The sequence below is a fragment of the Ostrinia furnacalis genome, unplaced genomic scaffold, assembly GCF_004193835.3.
Source record: "Ostrinia furnacalis isolate ACB-3 unplaced genomic scaffold, ASM419383v2 OfSCF7554, whole genome shotgun sequence".
Lineage (NCBI taxonomy): Eukaryota > Metazoa > Arthropoda > Insecta > Lepidoptera > Crambidae > Ostrinia > Ostrinia furnacalis.
This window is the reverse complement of record NW_021137793.1, coordinates 559,895-585,793: the sequence shown is the minus strand read 5'-3', so window position 1 is coordinate 585,793 and position 25,899 is coordinate 559,895. Positions and strand designations below refer to the sequence as shown.

The 25,899-nt window shown below is 38.4% G+C and overlaps 1 protein-coding gene across 1 annotated transcript; it reads left to right on the top strand.

The window, feature by feature from the left end:
- Window positions 1-322: 322 nt before the first annotated feature.
- On the top strand, window positions 323-24,689 carry LOC114365095 (zeta-sarcoglycan). Its single transcript, XM_028321565.1, has 6 exons — window positions 323-623; window positions 19,140-19,365; window positions 19,634-19,823; window positions 20,929-21,121; window positions 23,718-23,841; window positions 24,378-24,689. The coding sequence occupies exons 1-6, from the start codon at window positions 541-543 to the stop codon at window positions 24,570-24,572; spliced, it is 1,011 nt and encodes a 336-aa protein (XP_028177366.1). The 5' UTR covers window positions 323-540; the 3' UTR covers window positions 24,573-24,689.
- Window positions 24,690-25,899: the final 1,210 nt, after the last annotated feature.

Here is a 25,899-nt window from a genome sequence, read left to right as displayed (position 1 = left end):
TTAACGGTTTAATTGTAACCTCACTCTCCTGAAATATTTATGTTAAACAATTTAGAGGGGCTTAATCGTCATCTTTTGAAGCTTAAAAGTCAGCCGCTTGACGGCAACATAATTAGGTATCATTAGTAAAAAAAATATACATTCGTATCAAAAATTATTTTTTGCAGATTGCATTATTAAAGCGAGATGAGTAGACAATAACGCGCTCCCATTACGTCCGAAGTTATAACTTGAGACCTAACCACGTAACTGAAGTTTAAAACGAATGGACACAAAAGGGTTTTTGGGAGGCGCTCTCTAGCAGGACAATGTTAACAAACAAAATCAACACAGCGGGCAAAACTTTCCCGCTGCTAAGAAGTCGAGGCTGTATACATTGTTGGGGAGTGAGCACTAACAAGCCGGCTATCCGAAGTAGTTGAGCGCGGATGGGCAAATGGGGAATAATTTTGGCCGCCACTCAGCAGACAGTTGGACTCTCTGAAACCTAAGTACGGTCAAGCCGCGCTATATGGAGGCATAGTTGGTCAGACCGGCAAGATGGAGTCGCAATCCTTGGGAAGAACCCGGCAGACTCCGGCCGCGAGAAACCATATCGTTTATACGGACCACAAAGGACGAAAGTGAGTATTTATTTCATTATTATTAACGTCATTATAAAAAAAATCTATAAGTTTTTAATTTTATTCATCTAAATTATCTACAAAAATCTTTATCTTTTTCACAACACAGGTAGTTACAATCATTGAAGAATAGTTTTATTAAAATAAATAGATTTATATCTTTGACTTTATATTTACTATGCAATTGTGCTAAAATGTCGGAAAGCTAGGGTGCAAAATTAAATTTACAGGTTTTCATAAATACAAAGACATATAGAAACAGAAAAAGTAAATGAATTAACTCTTCCTCATCGTTCTAAAATAAATAAGTGACCTAATTGAAATCGTTGTAACGCTTCGAATGCAATTGTTCCGCAAACGTTTTGATTGCGGAGAATAATATCCGACGGGCGAATTCGAAACCTTTAACCCAAACAAATGAGTCCTATTATTACTCTCAATTTAGTCTAACAAGCGACTTAGAGTCAAAGGTTCGACGAAGCGAGGAACTCAATGGCCGTGAATTTTGTAATCTTCATTAATTTTCAACTGTAACTTCACTTAGGGCCTCCGCCGAGTTTTGTTTTTACTCATTCCTATTGAAGGGTCATTCNATACAGTGTTTTGAAAGTCTGTGGCTTAAGTTACTAAAATGCAGGCATATTTTATACGAGCGCATGACGTTATCGTTCTTTTGGGTGTGAAAACCTTTTTTCAGAAGAAGACCACGAAAGTTTTACATCCTTAAACAAGTGTCTTAAAATTTTAAAAATAAGTTACGCGGTCGAGTCACAGCCAAAGAAATTTTCATATAAATTAAGTGTAGAAAAGTTTGTTACCAGTGACAGAATGATGAAAGTTTTTGAAGCATTTAAATTTTATTCTTCAGTACTCTACCATTATAATGCTTTTTATATTCTGTTTGACCCTAAGATGGTAGGCGACCCTGCTTTTTAGTAGGAAATAGGTTTTTTTAAATAGCTGTCTTATTATTTGGTTTTGATTCAACTTTGTGTTTAGGTACACATTAAGAGTAGGTACATATTAAGGGCATATTATGACGAACCGTTAGATCGGTAACCATAGGGTTAAATTAATTAATATTTTGTAGGTATCGTATAATTATTGGTATAGATCGATTGATAATATTTCATGATTTATTAAATAAAGTGATTCTACACATAACTAATAGGAAGATATTATAATATGACGTCATGAGCGTGTTATATTAATGTGACTGAATTATCAAAAGCATTAAAGAAACAGTTAAGGTTAGACCAGACCAACGCGTGCAGCCGGCGTGCACGATGACGATGGCGATGGCGACCAGACAGCGTGTATGAATTTGTAGCGATGTGTTCACATCAACGCGTCCTGTCATTGGTCGCGGCGATCTATGCAGCGTCTGCACGCAGCGATCAGCGATCATCGCGACATTTGTCACTGTGACGTTTCTGTTTTTTAAAATCGATGTAATAAATAGTAAGTAGGATCTGTTAAAAAGTTTTTACACAATTAAAAATGAATTATTCATAACATACCACTAGTCTGACCTACTTGAATAATAAAAAGGTTTTATATAGAATAAAGTATCAATTTCAGAACTTATTTTTTGGAAATAAACAAATTATTCTAGTTTTCTCGAGAACCTGCTTCTTCAACTTCATAAATAAAATTGGGATATTATATCTGCAGAACAAAATAATTGAGAATGTACATGTCTGCAGCTTTCTCAAAGGCCCTGGAGCAATTTATTCTAAGTATACCATAAATAAAAACCTAATTAAAGTCATCAAACGTCTCAGTCATTAATTTAGTGCCACTAGAAACACCTAGTTGATCAAAACTGATGTCTTTTTGTATTTTTGGGTTATTATTGAAGACAAAAAAGATATTTGGACTATTATACTGTACTCTGTGGTTTGGGTGCATAATGTAATTTTCCTTTCCCTTAAAAAAAGTAAATGTCAAGATGACTGTTGCACCAAAAATGAAAATTGATTTTGATAGCTGTTGTGTTAAGTTCTGTGTAGTTTTGTGCGATTTAACGATAAGAACGACAATGGTAAAAGGTAATGGAGGCAATTTTTTTCCCTCAAGGAAAAAGATGAATTGGTTATAATCTTACTTGCCCACAAGGATACTGTACGAGCACGTCAGCACCGACCGCGACCTACAACATCCTAGCCGACTGGCCCATGAACCCTGAACGAACGTGCACCGTAGGCACTCTACACCGACGGCACATTGGACTGGACACATTGTATTGTGTACATTATGTAAATCTTGTATATAGCAATAGCATAACAGTAATAAACCAGATATCAAACGTCCGCGTTGTGTTTCATTTCCCCCACTGAGGCCAAGAAAGCCTTATATAGTGCAGTCCTCCTTCCTATCAAACCTTTCTTTAAATCTAATTAAAAGGTATTGTTAGGGCTCTAGGGACTACAAACGAAGCCAGAAATATAGCTTGGTTATGAGTAACCAATACCTACTACCTATACCGCATGTAATCCTGTCTCATTCTATAATATATGGCCGCCTGAATAAACTTGAGTGAAAACGTGTTTCCACTGTCTCAATTGCATCAAAAGCTCCAAACAAATCATTTAATTCAGTTTCCATTTTGCCGAATAGGCGTGATTGACAATATGCGTGACAGTGACAACCTGCACGCGCAGTGATCGCCATCGCGGTCGCGGCAGTGTGAAACAACTTTTGCACGCGCAGTGGTCGCCATCGCCATCGCCATCGCTGCACGCGTTGGTTTGTCCGAACCTTTATTTATTATAATAAAATAATATGAAATTCATCTCAAAGTCTCCTCATATTACGGCTGGATGGCTAATCTCTAAATGTAGGATTTGTTTTAACTAAATTAAATACATTATAACCTATATTCCGCAAAAAACGTACGTTTATTAGAAAAGTATTATTCAAATTCAAATTATTTATTGCATGTCACAAGGGTAAGGATTATTTGGAACAATCTTAATGGATACTTATTTAATATGTTTTTGTACACACGCTGGCGAAAAAAAGGTGACAATGTTTTATTATGTCCCAGCGGATAGGTATTACCTGGCAATATCAGTTTTATACCCGAAAGGAAAAATTGACTTAAATAAATGAATATTTAAATGAATAAAAATTGACTTAAATAATTACGATCTACAAATTGAGCATACAATTACTTACCAATGAATTACCGATTACGTAACACTAATTTCAAACTTGAAAAAATCAAGTGCCTCATATTGTGAAGACTTTTAAAATTGTAATGCAAACCTTGTGTAAGTAAGTTTTCACTACTCGTAAAAACAATTTTGAAATACTGGTGTCAAAATACATAGGGTAGTCAAAATAGACTGGTGCCAAAATAGTGTCCTGCTAAATATTAATGTGGCGTCCATTACATCGGCATTCGAAGGTGTGCTAGACCGCCGTTCAACCACGAATTATGGCACCGGCGCGATCGGCCACGCTTGATTATGGTCTAACTAAATGTTAGATCTGCTACGGGTAGATAGCGCAATTTAATCCTTACTTAGTACCTGAATAAGTAAACGGGATGGAAATGTTAGAAGAAACGTATTTTGCTCTGTATTTGGCACGTTATATTCCGTTTCTACTTATCAATATTTTGATATTTTCAACCGACTTCAAAAAAGGAGGAGGTTCTCAATTCGACCCGTATGTTTTTTTTTCTATGTTTGTTACGCGATAACTCCGCCAATTATGAACCGATTTGAACAAATCTTTTTTCGGCGTATAGATAATACCTCAAGGGTGGTCCCATTTAAATTTAATAATAGAAAAAACAACCCCCAAGGGTGGAAAATTGGGGATGAACTTTTTTATACGCAATATTTTTAATTTTTAGTTTTTTTTTTGTGTTCACGCATTTGAAGTCGGTTTTATTTTTTTAAAAACTTAATTATTGATTGTCATTTTGATACCACCCTTGAAAATATTAATATGCTTTAAAAGCGATTTTGGAATGTCTTGATGATGTATGTAGTTCGTAGCAATCGGCAACACCAAGTTCTATTAACCGTTTTCAGGAAACTAGATATATGAAAAAACTTATGTGCTACGGGGAAACTTACAAATAAATTCACACAAAATGTAAAAGAAAAGTAAGCGGGTAGTTATAATAAGAAATTTGAATATAAATGGTCACACGGTCCACAGTAGGTAGACGGGGGCCGCGCGAGAGCGAGCGAATGTGTGTCGCGGAAGGACAGTCGAGTTACTTGTACAGTTTCCGTTAGTCACATTTTCGCAACAAGGTATTCACATTTCGAGGACTGGAAAGTTGGCGTTATCGCGTTTAAAATAGAACGACAAACACATCTAGCTTTGTGATGCAAAATGGACACGTAGAGCCAGACAAACTGTTCCGTCCACTCATTTTATTTCGGTCGTGGCCGAAGCGGCTAACCCGTTTAAGTGTTTGCAAAGGGATGACATAGTTATGATTGTTGTTTGAATCTCGCAAAGTGGAAAATGACATTTTCATGCAACGATAATTCGCGTTTGGTGTTGCAGTTTTTCTCATTAGAGCCCTTCAACTGAGTCCAGCGCTGATTAATATGATAATGGCGGGGGCACGTTTTAATTCCGCTGAAATTACATGACAGGAAAATTTACATACATAAATAAATTCACGTGGATGGAGCTGATTGCGTTGTGCATAAACTTTCTTCGTACAAAGTAAATACTTCACACATTCCATATTCGCGTGGAGTTGGTCTCGACACGTCCCGAACTGCGTTTGGTAAGAACATTATAAGTACGAGTAAATGTACAAATTGATTTATTGAAGTTGAGCGGGTTCCCGAGTTGAGTCTGAGTATTTGCAGTCCTTTGCGTTACACAGATAAAGTGGAAATAAAAAAGAAACTTCACAAACAGAAATCCCCTTGTCGCGAGATTTACGAGCTGACGCACCTCCGGCGCAAATAAGTTATATGTAAATTTTATGTTCCGTTGAGATACACGACCTTAATGCAAGCATATTATTATATACTTGTACATTTCTTATGATTAGTAGTTTCTTTCAGTGAACGCATCATCATTAACGGCATCGAGTAGCCCAAAATAGGTTAATGATGAAAAAGTTCAAACTACATTAGCGATCAATTTCGAACTAATACAAATTGAATGAAAGTTTTAGTTAAACTAACAATTTGCTTTATGAAATCTGAATGAATGTAACCCAAGTGAAGGTGAGCTTTCCCTCGATAATTATGGGAGTCACGCGAACGATGTTTTAGGCATTGTAAATCGGAAGCACAATTAACTTTCTAGTCAATACTAGCGGCCGCCCGCGACTTCGTACGCGTGGATCTCGTTTTACCCCACCTTCATCTATCTTACGCGGTTCAGACTTTTTCATGCAATTTTTTTTCCCGCTAACTCCCGTTCCCGTGGGAATTTTGCATTATCCTGTTGTAACTAAGCTTTAAGTTTACTAAGGTACCTGCATGCCAAATTTCAAGCGTCTAACTTAAGCGGTTTAGATTTTTCATACAAAAGGATTTTCCCGCTAATTCCCGTTCCCGTGGGAATTCATAAGTATCCTATAACCTGCCCAGAAGTATGAAGGATAATTGTACCAAGTTTCGTTAAAATCCGTCGAGTAGTTTTTGTTTCTATAAGGAACATACAGACAGACAGACAGACAGACAGACAGACAGACAGACAAAAATTTTACTGATTGCATTTTTGGCATCAGTATCGATCACTAATCACCCCCTGATAGTTATTTTGAAAATATATTTCATGTACAGAATTGACCTCTCTACAGATTTATTATAAGTATAGATTTTACAAAGGATTGTTTTAAAAATGTTATTTAGTAGATACTCATAATAAATTTATACCTTACAGAAGGGTAACGGAAAAGGCTTTTCCAAAGTTACATACTTAACTGATTAAAATCTATGATCATCATATACCTACATATGACCTTAGAATTTATAAAATCTACATGTTATCTATTTTTTAATTTATGAGCACGTATAAAATAGCTCGTTACTTTAAAACTCGTCACACGAAAATAAAAACTATCTCACTTTTCCAACGTTACATTGCAACACACAGTCATGATAAAAATATTATGCGTGCTGCTTCCCTGAATTGATTCTATTTAATGTATCTAAACCTAAATTAACATCAACATAACTTTGTCATAAACGTGGTGGCCGTTCCGCCTATAAAAAGACATCCTATAATGGCCATCATATTAAACTGTATGCCAAGTGAAGCACGACTATACGTAGTAAGTGGATTTTGATGTTGTTCCGACGTGATATTTATTCATTGAATTAACATGCTGCAAATGCAAGCACAATTTAAGCGCTATTTTCCGGCCAAAATTTTTGTTTGTCAATTAAAATATTTTGAATCACCGAAATCATTTCAGTGGCGGTTAATTTGATTACTCGGAAGCTCCACAAAAGATAACGAAATATTGCAGTGTGATGCATCTGCTTTGTGTTTTATGCGGAAACAATAAGGTGCTCTTCTGTTTCACTGTTCGCGAGTCGAAATATTTCGTTGAACGTACGTTTTGTCTATAAAGCTTTTCATCGGTGTCGTAATGAAAAGGGTTGTAATTTTACATTTGCCTAAAGTAACTAAAGGCCCGTTTCGTTTGTTAGGTACGAACATATACTTGTAAGCTTTGTACCTTCCGGGTAAAGCCGGAATAGAGATAAAGGCCACTCTCTTTCTTGAACGTTAAGTAAGACGGTTTTTATGCTGGGGTAAACGTTTTTATTTTTTGTGCGATAATAATTTAGAGACAGTGCTATTTTATTTCACTTCTGTACTTAAATAATTGTATGTTCGTGTAGCTGAAGCTAACTTTTTCCCACCGTGTCGTCTAATGTTTTTATTGTTAATTAGGTACTAACTTTAGTTTTAATTTGAAGTGATGCTTTTAGTTGTGTACGTACACCTTATGTTATTTTTTATTTCTTTCAAAGTAACTAACTACCAGCTAAGTAGACTTTCTTCACTCATATAGACTTAGTTCTATCTATAAAGACATATCTACTTATAAGACATGGGGAACAGGAAATGACATCAGTGTTGCGCGTCACGTACCTACGCCTTGCTTGCGCTTGTTTGTACAACCACAGCGTTAACCTTTTCAAAATTTATTACCCTTTTTAAATCTATAAAGACTTGCTAAAACAATTTGTTCGTAATAAAATGACGTCAAGATTAGATAAAAAAAGAGAACATGACGCCAGTATTAATATTTATAATCAAGTTGTTTGTTATTAATATTAACTAAACTTAACCTATCACAAAACCAGAAACCCTGAAACATCAGTGAGGAAATAAAAATGACTTTGACATATTTGATCCCAAAAGATGCTCCCATACAATGATTGCATACGTTAACACCTATTTGCAACAAAAATACGTCAGCGCCTTGAGAGATACAGATTTATCGTGCGCAATCACAGATCAGATGTTGGTATTCCGTCCAAAGCCCGGGAGAGCAAGCTCGTATCGGCTGAATTATTTACATGCGCGTTACTCTTACGACTACAGATGTGCACGAAAACATAACTTCTATTTCTTTCAACAACCTTTGAAGGGTCGATGGAATTGAAATGTTTTATTGCGTAGCACGAGACGTAAGCGACGCAGCATTTATGCGAAGTGTTTGCCCTTTTTTGTACACTCCAAATATTTTCTTTGCCGAATCAAATCTTAGATTGGAAATATTGTGTCAACAGAAAAAGTATTTTTATTTTATCGAAGAAAGTATACGTGAAAATCTACAAAAGAACTATCTACGAGTACAAGGGAAACAGTCTAGAAAAATTACTTCTTTGATATGATAAACACACATCTCTGAATGCGATGCGTTGAAATCTATTCATTTCACATTACCATTAAATAATTTGAATATTGCGTAAGTTTTTTAAATCCTTGCTCAAATAAAGACAGAAGTTAAATTATTTCGAACACTACAGTAACTTCGTAAGGGTAAAATTATACTTATTCTGTTGCTTTGGATGTAAGGACATTTAAATTCCACTTCATATTGGGTGCAAGTTGTTACGAGAGTGGGACGAGCAACTTTTGCTGAACTAAGTGCTGCGGGCTCGTGTCTGAGCATTGTCATCTCCTTATATTGGGAAGCTGTATTATTATCATTTGTGTCAACATATTAAAAATACCAACTATAGGAAAGAAATACAAAAAAATGTAATTAAGATATAGATTCAATAAATAACTATTTGAAATTCCTGGACATCAAAAGAATTTGTAAAAAAATTTTTCCCCCATAGACCATCTGGGGGCATAATCAATGTTATAATAAAATAACAATTACGTAACATGCAATGCGTGAATCATACTATTCACAAAACTGAATCTTCTTCCTTTAATTCTTTAATTCTCACACCGCATAACTCATACAATGTCAATATTAGCGGACGTGTGAACATCATTTAAATTCCACTCCGCACTAAGCTCGAAGTGCGCAAAAGTGAGTGAGTAAGTTGTTACAGCCGCGTGAGTGGGCCAGACGAGCAAGTTCGACTAAACTGCCGGGAGCAGCGCGTCTGCGGCGAGTCGCCTTTGCGATTACTTCCAAGCGATTTCACGATCTCTGAATGATCAGTTACACCTGCACATCTGCGGCCCGCCACAAAAAGATTAGCGGCTTTAAATCTTTATTCTCAGTTCATTGTTAATATTCAATTCGAAATACAGATCATTAATTACATAAACTACGGAACTGTCTGTATTAATTTCAAAGTAACTAAGATCTACAATGCTCTTCTACATATTTTGTCAGACTGCTCAGTATTTAACTGTGCTATTTAGATATATCTACGCGTTCATTACTTAATTGCAGTTCATATAATATTTTCCTAAGGGAAGAAAAAGTAAAGATACGAGTACTACGTAATTTCAACCTCAAATGGTCAGTGGTATCAATCCTGACTGAATTAGGACATGTTGCTGAAATCTCGAAATATAACTTAGTAATAAGAAAATACAGGCCGATAATACAAAATAAGTATTTATAAAATGTTAACTTTGTCGTAAAATAATAAATGAAATATGTCAAGCATTTAGATTAAATTCATCCATTACTCAAGTCATTTCATTTCGAAGATACTTGTATAAAATAGTCGCTCGACAAGCCAAAACAGCAACAGAATCGTAGACGATAAAATGTAATTAATTCGAATTCGGCACAGATTGCTGAAATTTGATTCACATTCATTCGTCGCTTCACGAGCATGCCCTCCCGTAAATATTACAATTATTTATGTTGAGGTGAATATTGTACGCCCAATTATTTCGAAAGGTCCTAAATGTCGGAGTAGTGAATTTTATTGTTCCAGGCATTCCAGTAAGGAACAAGTAGCGTGCATGTAATGGCATGGTAATGTGCTATGTCACGTTTCATACTAATATTGGACTGGGTCTCGGCGTTTAGGAATATTTAGCCAAAATCGTAGCTTAAGTATGCTACGATGAAACAATTTGGGATCGATCGGGTTGAATTTGCATTTAAACGGATATTTAAGAGTCCTAATCTTAGTCGTTGATTTAATAAGCCTGCTCGAAAACATTATAATTTTAAACATAAGCAAGCGAAGTTAATACGCATCATTGTCTAAATTGAAAGAGCGCGGGGCACGAGACAGGCGTCGTATCCCCTCAGAGATGTAAGCGTTGTTTTATGGTCGTCGTGCCGCCAACAAACTTCGGCAACTGCTTTATGATCCTAATTTATAAGTGAGCGGCGTCGGGAGTATTTACGACTCTTTCTGGGAGTCCTCCCCGCGAGTGCGTTCAGAGCTCGCAGGCGCACTAAAGCGGGCGCGGTGTCTCCGCACTTGCATCCGTGTCGAACTGGCGGTTAAATGATTTTGTACAACATTACTACTCGCTGTAGTAAGGTATGCGTGATAGATGTTAGGCCGATTATAGACTTCGGTTCGTAATCGTTCTGATTTTGCATACCATTAGTCAATAAGTCAAACCGAAAATCCAGATCTCAACTAGCCAGTGATGCGCTCCTAGCTAAACTGAACGAACATGGTCAAAATCTGTGATGTCCAAATGTAGAGCTACTATTATTATAACTGCATTGTACAGAGCTACGTTATTTTTAAGCAATTTGTAGCACGTTATACTAAAGTTTAACTACGTGTTTCTTTGATGAATTGAAGCAAAAATATTTGCGCATTACTTGAATTTCGAAACGACACAGTTATGCATTTGTACGATTAAGAGAAATGTTATGCTAAGAAATTTTATTTTTTGACTGCTAGATTACATTTACGGACTGCGTTTTATGTTAGAGTTGCTTATTTATAAAATATTTTTTTGTATAAGTATGTACTCAAGTAACTATGGCCATCATAGATACGTTGATCGTGTTATTATGGATATAGCGCATTTACCTGCTATGGCTCGACACTTTGTGACCACGAAGAGTCTGGTGCGAGCGATTTGCAATCTCTGAGAGCTCTGTGTATGAAATTTAGGAGCATAAATTAATTTTCAATTTCCCTTTGACATTTCGCTGAGCCGGCCGACATGTCTCGCAGGCGAGGTATTAGCCCGAACATGACACCCCTGTGCCTATTCGGTGCATCTATACGTATCTACTAGTTAGTTATATGATAAACTAGGCAAGATTTCGAGTTTTTGAGAAAGTCGTAAGACTGCAGATTTTTATGATGACGTTTATGTAAACGTAATTTAGGTAATCAAAAGTTATATTAATATTTGGATCTATAATGGGTGGATGGTATTCGCTCTACTATCGCTCGAATACTGAGCTACCGTACTAGTTTCAATGAAATTCTGGGAACTAATAAGAGCAAAATATATTATATTTTTTGCATAAAAGTATTCATGTTATGAATCCGGAAAATATTTATAATTCTGGTTAAAAAATAAATGCTCTGAACGAATGCTTTAAATAGGTATAGTACCTATCTCTCACGTAGGATGTAACTTGGATTACAATAAACTAACTGAAAAATGGGTTTAGCATTTCATTATGATTTGTAACATCATCAATATGAGTTTATGTTAGCAAGGCAGACAGTTAAGCCACTTATAACGAATTCACGAGGACAGAAATATGAGCATCGCACAAGTTCGAATGCTTTCGAACTACAGAATGCAACATGCAAAAGCCATTCGGTTACATTGAGTGAATGGTTGTTCCTTCGAACCCGCTGGCCCGACCATTGTGTGAACATGAATATGACATTGCGGTGCACAGCACATCTGAGTACGTGTACTAGTCTAGCTACAGCTAAGTTTTGGTGAATTAATCAAAGTGTATTTGAAATTCAATTTCGATTATTGGACATACGAACATACCTAGGCCTGAGTCTATTTTTAAATCATACCTATCTTCAATCAATACTTAATATTAAGTATTGATAAATATCACGCAGAATTATTAATATGTATCTAGTGATAATGGTAACTCTTTAGATATCTAAGAAATAAAAATTCGTTGCATTTGTTCGTAACCGTGTATCGTCGCACTGCGCAGCTCCGAATAAAAAGGTATCGTGTGGCCACAGTTAGTATTCTATTTTAAAATCGTTTGAATATCTACGAAGGAGACGAAATATTCCAAGTACACGGATGGTAATGATAGCACTAACGGGGGCGAAATGCGCTATCAAAAGGAAGTCAGCGAGTGTGGGTAGACCGGCAGTTCAGGGTTCGGCGCGTTGGTTCAAATATCCGTCGCTCCGGCGATGTTTCACCGACACGAAGGAGGAAGGAGATTTCAATGCAAGTGATTTATGAGCCACATAATGGGGCTGCGTTGCACTCGCTGCATGCAACCGAACCGAACGGCTAAACATCATTTCGTTTATTTTAATACACGGCTCCGAAGTCACAAGATTTGCATGCCCAATATTTCAAGCACATTTGCTGAGGGTGTATACTCGATAATTTTATAGCTCGCAGATATTTGTTTTATGACGTTCCACGAAATATTGCATACGGTTCGTATGGTTCACTATTTCATTGTAACTTACGACGTAGAGTGTAATTTGCTTCAGTGTGGTTCAAAGAAAACTTTCCTTTGTATTAGTATTAAAGTTCAAAATATCAGTAACTGAACAGACATGGTAAACATGAAACAAGTTCAGTCTTTTAATTTCCCAAGAAAGTACAATGTTCATGCTCAAGGGTAGCAGCTACGGGGTGTCTTAGCGATACGTCATTGGCAAATTGAAAACTTAATTTATGGGTCTGCCGGCGCGTGAGCTTACACAGCTTACCGCCTGACACCCGAAATATTGAGGATATTCTTATTTGTACTCGTTCTTCTTGCATTTGTTGCTCTGAGCCTTGCAAAGTCGTTTGCTGAGAAACGCGACTAAAAAATGTTGATGTGGATATGAATGCCGTTTTTTCGTTACGTTATGTTAAATGTTATTTATTTTTTCGATTACCCTAGCTAGAGGATTGTTGAGAAGCTTTATTGTTTAGTGTTTATAATGTTTTGCCGAAATGTTCATGAAGATATTTTTTGTCGCTCTCGTTTTGGCATCTTTAAAAAACTGTTCGAATCATGTGTCAGGAGGACTGTGTACCGTATTCGAAGCGCAAAGTGCTACGTTATTCAACTTAATAGCCATTAGTTTGGTTCGTTAGCGGAATATTGCTAACGAATGTGCGGCGGCGCGCATTCCGCCGGTCGGCGTGCGGTGAAACGCTCAATTAGCACACACATTGGCGGACTACCTACGTTTCATATAAAATGCCAGTAATTCAACACAATCTATGAATTATGTATATGTTGCAGTCAAAGCCTGCAGCGCTACGCTCACTCAGGATCTCTATTACATCGTTTATCCGGTGATGTTTCGGGATGCGTCTACGATGATATACTACGCTCGCAGCCACGAGTGTGTGCCTGAATTGAGAATTAGTTCGTGCCACTTCGTAAGGCCTGATTTCGAGCTGATATTCCATGGCACGTTAGACATAAATCAATTGCTTTGTTTCGTTAAAGAGTTATGTTTTACTAGCGTAGCTTTGTATCATTTTAACGTATGATGTGCCTGACAAATAATAGCATTACTTTACGTGACCATCATTTCAAGACTTGTGAAGAAGCCTACGGTCATTTTCCGAAAGTTCTGTTTACTAGCTGCATGTGTGAAGAAGTCCATCTTCCAAAACAACCTTTTTAACATCTACCTGTTCGTGATCTTATTTGTGATTCAATGTCCAACGTGTCTTATTTGTTTGCGGCAACGAGGCTGTCCTATTAACAGAATCTGGGAGCGGAAGAAGCGCAGAAGTCGAGTTCCCGTGATGGGAATGATTAATATGGCTCATTTGCGGCGTTCGCCCACTCGCAGGGAGAACCACTGCGCTAGACCTGGAGATAACGTGCCAAGCGCGTTATGAAATAAACATGTACTTATTTTCTTTAACTATTTATGAACGGAATATTCAAAATTGTGAACTGGGTGAAACTGTATTATGTATTTTACATTCCGATAAAAAAACAAAACAAAAAGCTGTGTGCTAATATTTTATGATAAACTGAAACTCGCATGCATAACCACGCGGAAAAGAGATCACAACACCATTGAATAATGTTACGAAAACGTTTTACGCGAAAATCTATGTTTTGTTAAAAGTACAAATAGCGAAAATGTACAAACAAATGTAGCCGATTCTTGGCGGCTGGCCTACGAGCTACGAGACTACGGTGCTACGAAGCTACAGCGCTACGTGCCCGTATCCGTGTACATCGTTTACGCTTCCCCAACCAGAATTTATTAGATTCCACCCCATTTATACCTTTTATCACCCTGTATTTAATATAATAACACAATTTTCTTGCATCGCATCGTTAGCATTAAATTATCGGGTGATTACAATGAGCTCCGCATAAAAAGTCATCTACGACGAAGTGCACTGCAATATCTAATGCTCTTTTGCATAATGTGTTTGTAAAGCAAAATACAGCTATATTTTCCTTTACATGTATTAGAAAACTTACTTTTGAATATGAATCTAAACTCACATATTTTAATTACATTTTATCATTAGTTCTAAAAATAATGTTTATTATACATCCTCAACATGCTAAGTGTAAGTGGACCAAAACATTCCAGCAAACCACTCTAACCAAGTCGGAACTTCATACGAAGTTATTTCATGAAACTTTCTGCGCCTGGCCGCCGGGCACATGTTCAATTTATTCATGTAAATATTGAAAAATTCAATGGCTAGAAAAGACAGTGACATTCAAAAGATTACTTCATAAAATTACTTTTCAAAGCTTAAAAGCTTGTAATGGCACGTGTATTGTCTTTATCTATAGCCATACACGGACCTTTAAAATTTCGTCAGTGTTTTGCCGTTTATCTGAACAGAAGGTCCGCGAACGGCAAGTATTACCACTGTAATTGGTTTCTAATGCCGCGTAAAACCCCCAAACGTGTTGCGGGACTGGGCGGCGAGATAAAGTGCACGAAGCCTCTCACACAGATTTTGCTCCAATTTTATGTTGGCCTTTTTTTCTCGACCTACTTCAGATGCCCCGATTGTTGTGGAAAGCTAATTATAGTGAGTTTAAAGTTTACTACGAGCATTAAGATCTACTTAAGAAGATCTAATATTACAGTATGCGCCTTTACTCGATATAAAGCTAGCTTAATACTAGATTTCATTTAATTTTCGTTCAAAATTTTCATTCATATAATAAAGCAAATTAACTATTGTAAACATCAACTTACCTTCTATAGAACGCAACCAAAATGTGTGTTCTTCCACACGAACGCCTCTCTGTTCTCGGCTCGTTGATTAGCTGTATAGAAGCTTGCTGAAAGTAGTAACATCACTATTGCGTCGACAAATAATAGATCTACAAAATGTCTGGATTTTCCTTAGATTTTCATAGCCAGTCAGATATAAGTAATTTGTTTGTTCCATAAACACAAGCCAGCTCGCCGGGAGGGTTAAGAGTATGTAGAATTGAGCGCGCCGGGTTCCCCTCTTATTGTATCAGGATTAGGCTAAATCCTGCGTGGGACACGCTGGGTGCGACGCGACGCCGCGACGCGCGACGAATCTGTGTTTGCATTTTAAGCGGCTCTTCAACTGAAAAGAAAATCTGGACAGACAGCCCTGACAGTTTTATCCTCGAAGTAAGGTCAAATCGTAAAATAACCTTAAACGCTCGGTGACACTGAATTGAAAGTTTATTGAGCGTGAATAAGTAGAGCAAATTAATTATGTAGCTAAATGAGGTGATTTTGCAGTCGAGACGTTTGGTATCTCTGAAACCGTAAAAATGACTTAATTTGGTATGAAATTTACAACAGATGAACTTCTTAAATCAATTTCATAAATGATTAAAATAACATATCCAAGGATGCTTTATAATGTATGATGATACATGAGGCGGGTCTAAATGCCACGTAAAATGCAAGTGCGGCGAACATAACCCTTACACCGCGCAAGAATGGCCACTAGAATTTTTCAGTGTGCAATGCCCTGTCGCGCCCGAATCCTTGGAAATTTATGGCCCTCGCCCGCTGACGGTGGCCAGTTTCACGAATACAGGATAGGGTGGGTGCTTTTGTACATGTCTCCGCAAAAGATGCGCTCTTTAGGGATATAGGTTGCATCGTCGCTTTGGTGCTCCAAGTTACAAGAAAGAAAAACTTAATTTACGCTTACTTAATAATAATATTTTTACTGAAATCACATTGCCTGTACTAGACTAGGCCTATTATTTATTGTTATAGTCAAAATCAAAACTCATAATCGGCCAAAACCACTTTTGACTGCAAAAATCAGTCAAAACTGGTTTTGACTGATGCTCTTGGTCAATATCACTTTCAATATCACAGTCAAAACTGGACTGTAACAATTCTACTTAAATTTCTAAAGGTCGCGGGCATCTGCTTGCTGTAAAATCGAAATCTTATAATTTAAATAGAACTTTGAATACACTTCCATAGTTAACGTAAATAAGTTTGGAGAGCTAGTTACTTAATTGCCGGTTGTTGTTAACGAAGCTGCTGATTCTTTAATCCGAACTGTGCAGACAGTTAATCGTGTGGTTACTGCGCATAGCTGGCATGGTTACCGCTACAAATTGATATGTATGTAGACTGTTAAACTTGCTTATATCGCACAAGCTATTAAAAACTTTATGACCTACTATTTTAGTCTAACAAACAGAATAGTAGTTACGTACCTACACTTAATTTTATTACATCAAAAACAATTTCAACTGGATCGTAAAAGTATTCGTAGGCCATTAATTTTTTTTTATGCCTGTTATAGACATGGTGCATTGATTTAAATGTTAATGGTAGTTTAAAAAATATTAAAGCTATTTTAGTTAGTAGCAGGTCTACCACCTAATAAGTACGATTAGGCAGATGATGATGTAAGTATCTGCTTAATTTAATCGTCCATTAATTTAGATAAAAAGTAGGTACAATAAAACAATGCGTTTTCAATAAAATTGTTCCGATAACGTTTGAAACGTGTAAGAATGGGCTAAGTTGAAAGCATGGATTTAAGTTTTAAGGACGATCTCCCAAGATGCCACGGCATCTGCGTGATTTGCGGCAGACGTGCTGGCGATCGCTGAGGAAATAAAGTTATGATTTATGCAAGCGAGATGTGTTGGGGCGCGATGCTCAAAGCTCGCTTCCAAACAGTGACCGCGACAAATTCCACTTTCACCAACACTAAACCCACCTATTGCTACTTGTTTCGAACACAGAAAGCTTTGTTCGGAAACATTTGCCAATATTTGTGTGAATGCATTTATTGTACTGAACTTACATTTATTGTACTGAACTTACAAGACACGTTTGTATGGACTAATATTAATTTATCATTGAGTTTACAATTGACCTTACCAATGAAAACTGGTTTTAAATAGGTATTCAGATGTAATCTTTACTTTATGAGATGTAACTTGATAGTTTGAGGCGTGCCTACTATAAATATTTTATTTAAATTAATAATAATAATTTTATACTGCGCTGCTAGTCCCAAACTAAGCAAAGCTTGTACTATGGGTACTAGACAACGGATATAAACATACTTAAATGCTTTTTTTTGTAAATACATACATATTATATTAGGGGAGAGTTCGGTATATTGTACCGCCGGGTAAATTGTACCACCCTCATATTTCGTAAAGTATTTATTGAATGTCTGTAATTGCAACACTCAGCGATACACAACTAAATTCAATTAATATCGGCCATTTGGTTTTTGTCGTGACAAGGAACACGTGTGTTTTATTTTGAAAAGTATTTTTTCATTGTTTTCAAGTAACTTTTGACAATGCATATTTAGTTTGTAATTTTGTTAAATTTAATCACAGGGTGTATCTAATATATTATTTAGAAGCGTAAATTAGTGCGGATTACAATTATTTGAAACATTTTTCGGTATTTATAAGCTATATTTTTTACCGATTTTTTAAAAGCACTATCACCTAGTCGGCTAAATTGTACCACATCAAGTTGTATGGAACTTTACCAAAGGATTTTGATATTTTTTTTAGTTAAACATATTTTGAAGTTATAATAGCGTAGTTATGTTTGACTAACAATAAATGAAAGCAAAAGACTGGCAAAGTAGATTAGGTACAAGTGTGCGTTACGATAATTGGAATTACAAAACTTTTACTCAAAATCGTGATAACGTGTAAAACAATATCGATTGTCTATGTTATTAACTACTGTTCCTTTTCGTTACCTAATTTGTTAAGAATGTATAATATTTTGCCATAGTTTTCTTTATAGGCTTGAAATTTATTGAAATCCAATTTAGTAACCCTGTGGTACAAATTATCGAACCGGTTGGCTAAATTGGACCGAAGCTCTGAACTCGTATTTTGTTGATTTGTGCTAAATATACAACAATTATGTTGATTAATACCTATGAAATAGTAAGTTGAATAATTTCTCTTTAATTATATACCATGAACATTAGCAAAAACAAAAAAAAACTATGTGTAAAATGGGATTGAAAAAAACTGGTCCAAATTACCGGACTCTCCCTTATATATTATAAATAATTAATACAGGTATCGGACTAAGCTATTTTATATCTAAAAATGCATCTATTAACTACATAACAGGGCAGAGTTGTTAGGTTGATATTCGGTCGTCTATTCATAAAAAATCTGCACTTTTTGTACAAAAGTTTTGGAATGTAATTCAACGCTTTTGATACCAAATTATTTTTGTATTCATTCAGCTCGTTTACAAAAAATGTTTTGCTGCATTCATGATGAAAACAAAAAACTAAATGTCTGGTATTGGCACATTATTACGGGATATTTCAAATTCCATCTAGTCTCCGACAGGTAGTGGAAAAAATGGGTTGCTCTCTATAGAGCGAATACTAAAAATGCAATCTCGCGTTCTTTTTAACTTTGAATAAAAACGTATAAAAGTTCCGCGGGCCTATTGGCATTGTTTCAAAGAAATATATTTCTTTCAGGATACCATACGCCGACAAGATCACCCCGGAGCCCATCCTGAACAACAATACGGGGCGGGACACAAAGGCCGACTCGATCAGGAACAGTTATAATAGCCAATTCAAAGTTGGCATCTACGGCTGGCGCAAGAAATGCCTTTACGTCCTCGTCATGGCACTCATGTTTATGATGATCATTAATCTCGCGCTCACGCTGTGGGTATTGAAAGTGCTGGATTTTAATTCGGTAATTTTGACTTTTATAATTTAGTTTTGAATGAAATAAGTTGCTTTTTGTATGATTCTTATTTTCCGTTATCGCAAAACAAGTACAGTTGCGACTATCATAACTGTGTTAGGCTGAGTTGCACCACCTTAATTTAACCGTAACAATAATAATAACCGGTGAATTTTGTATGGAAATTGACAGATTTTTGACGTTTGTCAAAGTTAAAGTAAGATGGTGCAACTCAGCCTTAATATTTTTGTATCCAAACATAATTTACCTTATTTAGGATGGAATGGGTCAGCTTCGCATCGTGCCGGGCGGGCTACAGCTCCTAGGTCAAGCTCTGGTGTTGGATTCGCTATTCGCGTCAAGCATCAAGTCTCGGAGAGGACAGCCCATTACCGTGGAGTCCTCGAGGAACTTCAGCGTCTCGACGCGGGATTCCCACGGGCTGCTGCAGAGTAGGCTATTTTTAGGTAAGCCCACCTGCATTTGCGAGCATTTTTAGGAACTACCGAGCTTTTTAGTGGCAATTTAAATATGTGACAATAGAAATGTTTGGATGCATCAATGAGGGATTCAGTTCGATTTATTATGCGCTATCAAATAATTTGTATTATAGCCAACTTGGTAATAAAACCACTATAATTTAATTATAGAGAAATTATGGACCTGTTGCTGCAATTGACACACAATCTCTCAATCAAACTCTAATGCCAACACAAACTGCGGTCGGTAGCATAGCTGCTGGTCAATAATAATTTGTTTTAGTTTTAGTGCTAGTGTAGCTAATACGGTGTCTTTTATTAAAACCTATTTCTAAATAAATAAATAAATAAATAAATCTTTGGACAATTTCACACAGCGCCAGCTAGCCCCAAAGTAAGCAACTTAATGCTTGTGTTATGGGTGCTAGCTTAACGGATATACTACTTATATACTTTTTTTTTTAAATACATAAATATTATACATAGCCACACCCAGACCCGTCACAGAAATTAAAATTCATCATTTCAATTTCTGCCCGGCCGGGAATCGAACCCGGCCGGGCAGAAATTAAATTAAATTAAAGAAATTAGGGCGGTAAATTGCAAGCTATATCCAGTAAACTGCATTGTTTGATATTATTATAGTAAGCCAGAACTACTTTGACTCTAGATAAAAGTTTTTGCCAAAATCATTTCACGAATGTAATGCGACTAGAAACTAGAGCGCTGTAGTAGCGATCAAACGAAAGCAATTTTAGGAAACACGATGTTACAATTGCACTCGACTACACCGGTGCCAAGTTACGTTTGGCATTCAATCGCATATCTCAACCGAACATGATACTGAGACTAGCGATGTCACTTTCGCAGTGGTCCCACAATCGGCTGGAAATGAACGTAGGGCATTTAAAAACCGTGTGTATCTAGCGATCTGTTACTAGTAGGAGGTTTTTTCTTAGATTTAAATATTATTGAGCTTACTGTCAACAGTGTCAACTATCGAACTACGCGTTTCCCTTAAATAGTCCTTGTCATACATGACCTCAAAATACTCGAAAAAGGTAAGTACCTAACATAAGTGATGTTTGTGCAGGCCACGACCGTCTGGAGGTGAATGTGGCGCGGTTAGAGGTGCGTGACGCAAGAGGAGCGTTACTACTCGGCGCGGGGCAGGACGCGGTCACCGTGGGCGCAGAGACGTTAACCGTGACCAGCCCCGCCGGGGTCAATCTTCAGAACGCGGTGCAAACTCCGCTCGTACGGGCCCCGCCGGCGAAGCAATTAGTGTGAGTAACAGAAGCGTGACTAAAGCTGTCTAGAGACACCTGTGTGTTTACCTACGTGGGGCAGGACGCGGTCACCGTGGGCGCTGAAACGCTGACCGTGACCAGCCCCGCCGGGGTCAATCTTCAGAACGCGGTGCAGACTCCACTCGTGCGGGCCCCGCCGGCGAAGCAATTAGTGTGAGTAACAGAAGCGTGACTAAAGCTGTCTAGAGACACCTGTGTGTTTACCTACGTGGGGCAGGACGCGGTCACCGTGGGCGCTGAAACGCTGACCGTGACCAGCCCCGCCGGGGTCAATCTCCAGAACGCGATGCAGACTCCACTCGTGCGGGCCCCGCCGGCGAAGCAATTAGTGTGAGTAACAGAAGCGTGACTAAAGCTGTCTATAGACACCTGTGTGTATACCTACGTGGGGCAGGACGCGGTCACCGTGGGCGCTGAAACGCTGACCGTGACCAGCCCCGCCGGGGTCAATCTCCAGAACGCGATGCAGACTCCACTCGTGCGGGCCCCGCCGGCGAAGCAATTAGTGTGAGTAACAGAAGCGTGACTAAAGCTGTCTATAGACACCTGTGTGTATACCTACGTGGGGCAGGACACGGACACTGTGGGCGTCAAGACGCTGACCGTGACCAGCCTCGCCGGGGTCAACTTGCAGAATGCGGTGCAAACGCCACTCGTGCGGGCCCGCCGGCGAAACAATTAGTGTGAGTAACAGAAGCGTGACTAAAGCTGTCTATAGACACCTGTGTGTATACCTACGTGGGGCAGGACACGGACACTGTGGGCGTCAAGACGCTGACCGTGACCAGCCTCGCCGGGGTCAACTTGCAGAATGCGGTGCAAACGCCACTCGTGCGGGCCCGCTGGCGAAACAATTAGTGTGAGTAACAGAAGCGTGACTAAAGCTGTCTATAGACACCTGTGTGTATACCTACGTGGGGCAGGACACGGACACTGTGGGCGTCAAGACGCTGACCGTGACCAGCCTCGCCGGGGTCAACTTGCAGAATGCGGTGCAAACGCCACTCGTGCGGGCCCGCCGGCGAAACAATTAGTGTGAGTAACAGAAGCGTGACTAAAGCTGTCTATAGACACCTGTGTGTATATCTACGTGGGGCAGGACACGGACACTGTGGGCGTCAAGACGCTGACCGTGACCAGCCTCGCCGGGGTCAACTTGCAGAATGCGGTGCAAACGCCACTCGTGCGGGCCCGCCGGCGAAACAATTAGTGTGAGTAACAGAAGCGCGACTAAAGCTGTCTATAGACACCTGTGTGTATATCTACGTGGGGCAGGACACGGACACTGTGGGCGTCAAGACGCTGACCGTGACCAGCCTCGCCGGGGTCAACTTGCAGAATGCGGTGCAAACGCCACTCGTGCGGGCCCGCCGGCGAAACAATTAGTGTGAGTAACAGAAGCGCGACTAAAGCTGTCTATAGACACCTGTGTGTATATCTACGTGGGGCAGGACACGGACACCGTGGGCGTCAAGACGCTGACCGTGACCAGCCTCGCCGGGGTCAACTTGCAGAATGCGGTGCAAACGCCACTCGTGCGGGCCCCGCCGGCGAAGCAATTAGTGTGATTAACAGAAGCGCGACTAAAGCTGTCTAGAGACACCTGTGTGTTTACCTACGTGGGGCAGGACGCGGTCAACGTGGGCGCTGAAACGCTGACCGTGACCAGCCCCGCCGGGGTCAACCTGCAGAACGCGGTGCAGACGCCACTTGTGCGGGAAGCAATTAGTGGGAGAATTATAAATGGTGCGAAAGCGTGATCAAACCATGACAAGCGCCAAACGTTACTGCAATACCGGACGTAAAACAGTATAAGCCGAGGCACTGGCCGGGACTGCAGAACGTGATGCAAACATCTGCAAACTTCACCTGCGAAACAATTACTGTAAGTGATCATGTCACGGCTAAAGGAGCGAGAAGCTACTATGTTGCCGGAACAAGGCGCCAAGGCGCTGACCGTGACCAGTCCCCCGGGGTTACTGCATGCAGAAAGCGGTGCAAACGCTCACCCCGCCTTGGAAACAATTAGCGTAAGTTATTCATAGCATAACAAATGGACGTTTAAAGTTTCCGCAAGTAATCTTTAGAACCTACAATTTGCCACAATTTTAGCAGTCGCGATCGAAATTTATTGGTAAAGGCAATTTTAGTAATAAGAAATTTTAAATAATAAGTTTAATGATACTAATGGAAATAAAAAAGCAACAGGAATTCGAACCCAGTTACATCAAGTAAGTAATTGGTGGAGTTTTAAAAAAAGCTTATTGTATTATATAACTGAAACCCCAATTTACAAGTAGAGGGAAATATAATGTCAAATGAAAATTAATTAGCGACAAATGTATTCTTAAGTATTATTTACATGGATCTCTCCATAGTTCAAATAATAATTATTAGGCTGGGTTGCACTATCTTACTTTAACTTTGACAAACGTCAAAACTCTGTTAAACTCCATATAAAAACACCGAATAAGGAGGATTAAGATAAGATATAGTCACGATTAAAATAAGGTGGTGCAACTCAGCCTTAAAGTTCAGCGTTCCTAGATATTGACGATCTTCGTTTCGACAGGTTAGAGTCGCCGACGCGCTCGCTGGAGATGCACGCGTCGCAGAACATCGCGCTGGAGTCGCGGGCCGGCGACATCAGCGCCAGCTGCCTCACCACCTTCCACCTCAAGTCCGTCGCTGGCGCCGTTAGTATTTGTGCTTTGGATTTATTATAACGCACACCATGAAGGAAGACACGTTCGAAGCTCTATTATGAATTTATCCTTTATTTCTGTATGAAATTCAAATGAATGACTCACCCCACAAGCTAAGCAGCAGGCTTCTTCTTCTCAGTTGGTACACTCTTGTCAGAGTGGTCATGGTCATCATTGTGAATCACGATACAGAGTGATGTTCCTCGTAATACGGCGCCATTCCTCGCGGACTGCAGCTTTCCGGGAACATTCGCTAACCGAACACTTAGTTGCGACCTTGATCTGGCAGCAGGCTTAGCCCTTTGGTTAAAAGATACTTTTCAACTGTTTTACCTTGCTAATCAGTTCAATATTTATTAGGCTCTAAATTGGTTAAGTAACGTTCTCTACAATCGCCAAAATGGCATTTGAAAAATGTTGAACTCATTAGCAAGGTAATACCGTTTAAATACAAGCTCTAGCGTATGCCATTCATTACTTAGGCGTAGTGAATTAAGGCTCTTAATAACTATATTTATCTCTCTCAGATTCGTCTAGACGCACCCAACATATACATGCCCAAGCTAAAGTCAGCGCTGCCTCTGCCACCCTCGACGCCGCACTCCCACGACCCTCACCACCAGAACATCTACCAGTTATGCGCGTGCAGCAACGGTAAGCTGTTCCTAGCGCCCCCACATGGCGCCTGCGCCGCTCGCGAGGAGAGCCTCATCTGCCGATGATGGCTCGCACAAGCAGGAAGGCTAAGACGCACGCCACGATATAATCTTATCGATTCTAGACGATAAGCCCATACATGTGATGTCAAAAATAATCGATATGATTTTATTCGAGACGAGCGTAGCCCGATTTATTACAGAATTATATTAATGTAGGTGCAAGGTACTAGAAACGAGATTTAATGCAATTTTGTGCTATATATTGTAATTTTTGCGGTGTTTTAACGCACAGTTCTGTCTTTAATCTGAAAGAAATGATCAATAAATAAACACTATTTTCAATTCGTGCCATTCAATGATCATTTCTTTGTGATTTAATATAATATCCCTTATACAGAGTGTTAGATGGCTGCTCTAGTACGTACAAAACATACTTAATGTTCTCAATAGTCTATTTTGAAATTTGCTTAAGGTATTTTTATAGTTTCTGCCTTTATCATTCAAATTATCAATTTGAACGCCGCGTGATGGTTCCTTGGTAAATATAGGTAAAGTTTGTTGATTAACTTTGAAAGATTGATTTACTCGCTTTTTGTAAATAAATGTGGATATTATCTTAGCCGATATAACTATAAACAAGCACTGAATTTGACACAGAAAATTAGTTGGTTAACTTGAAGTTATTATGTATTCGAGTATTGACTCTACGAAATTACAACGATTAATAAAACGTATCGATTTACACTAAAATTAACATCAGTGCCTTTTGGAATCACGTTTAGGATAACGATTGGCAAAAACAATGTTGTTGTTAACTAAAGTACTATCATCAAAGCACAGCTTCACACGTCATTATGGAATAAGTAAGTTATTGTTTGTAAATTACCTATTTGACTGGATGTGATACTCACAAAAGTGTTCATGAATAATAATATTCGGCAAAACTGTAGTAAGGAAATACATAAATGGTTTAACATAATTTCAAACGAACGTGTTTAGTTTTTATTGAGCAAAAAAGTTTAAAAACTTTAAGTAAATGTAGATTCTTTGATACTATACCTATATATTTATTATTATTTATACTATGCGAGTCAGATCTATAAGGCAACCGGGTAATCCTATAATACATGTCTTTAGGGATCATACTTTCTAAAACTATCTGCAATTCTGGCTATAATTAGATATTATGTATATGTTATAGTCAAACCTCGAAGTTCCGGCACTCCTAGGTTTGACTAGTCAATCCTCAGGTCTGACTAGAAGTCTTAGTCAAAGCCCAAACATTTCGGCCTTTGACTAAAGAATTTTAGTCAAACCTAGGAGTAACTAATTTGGTCAGGCAAAGGTCGAAACTCAATTTCATGAAATCGGGGTTTGACTAGTCAAACCT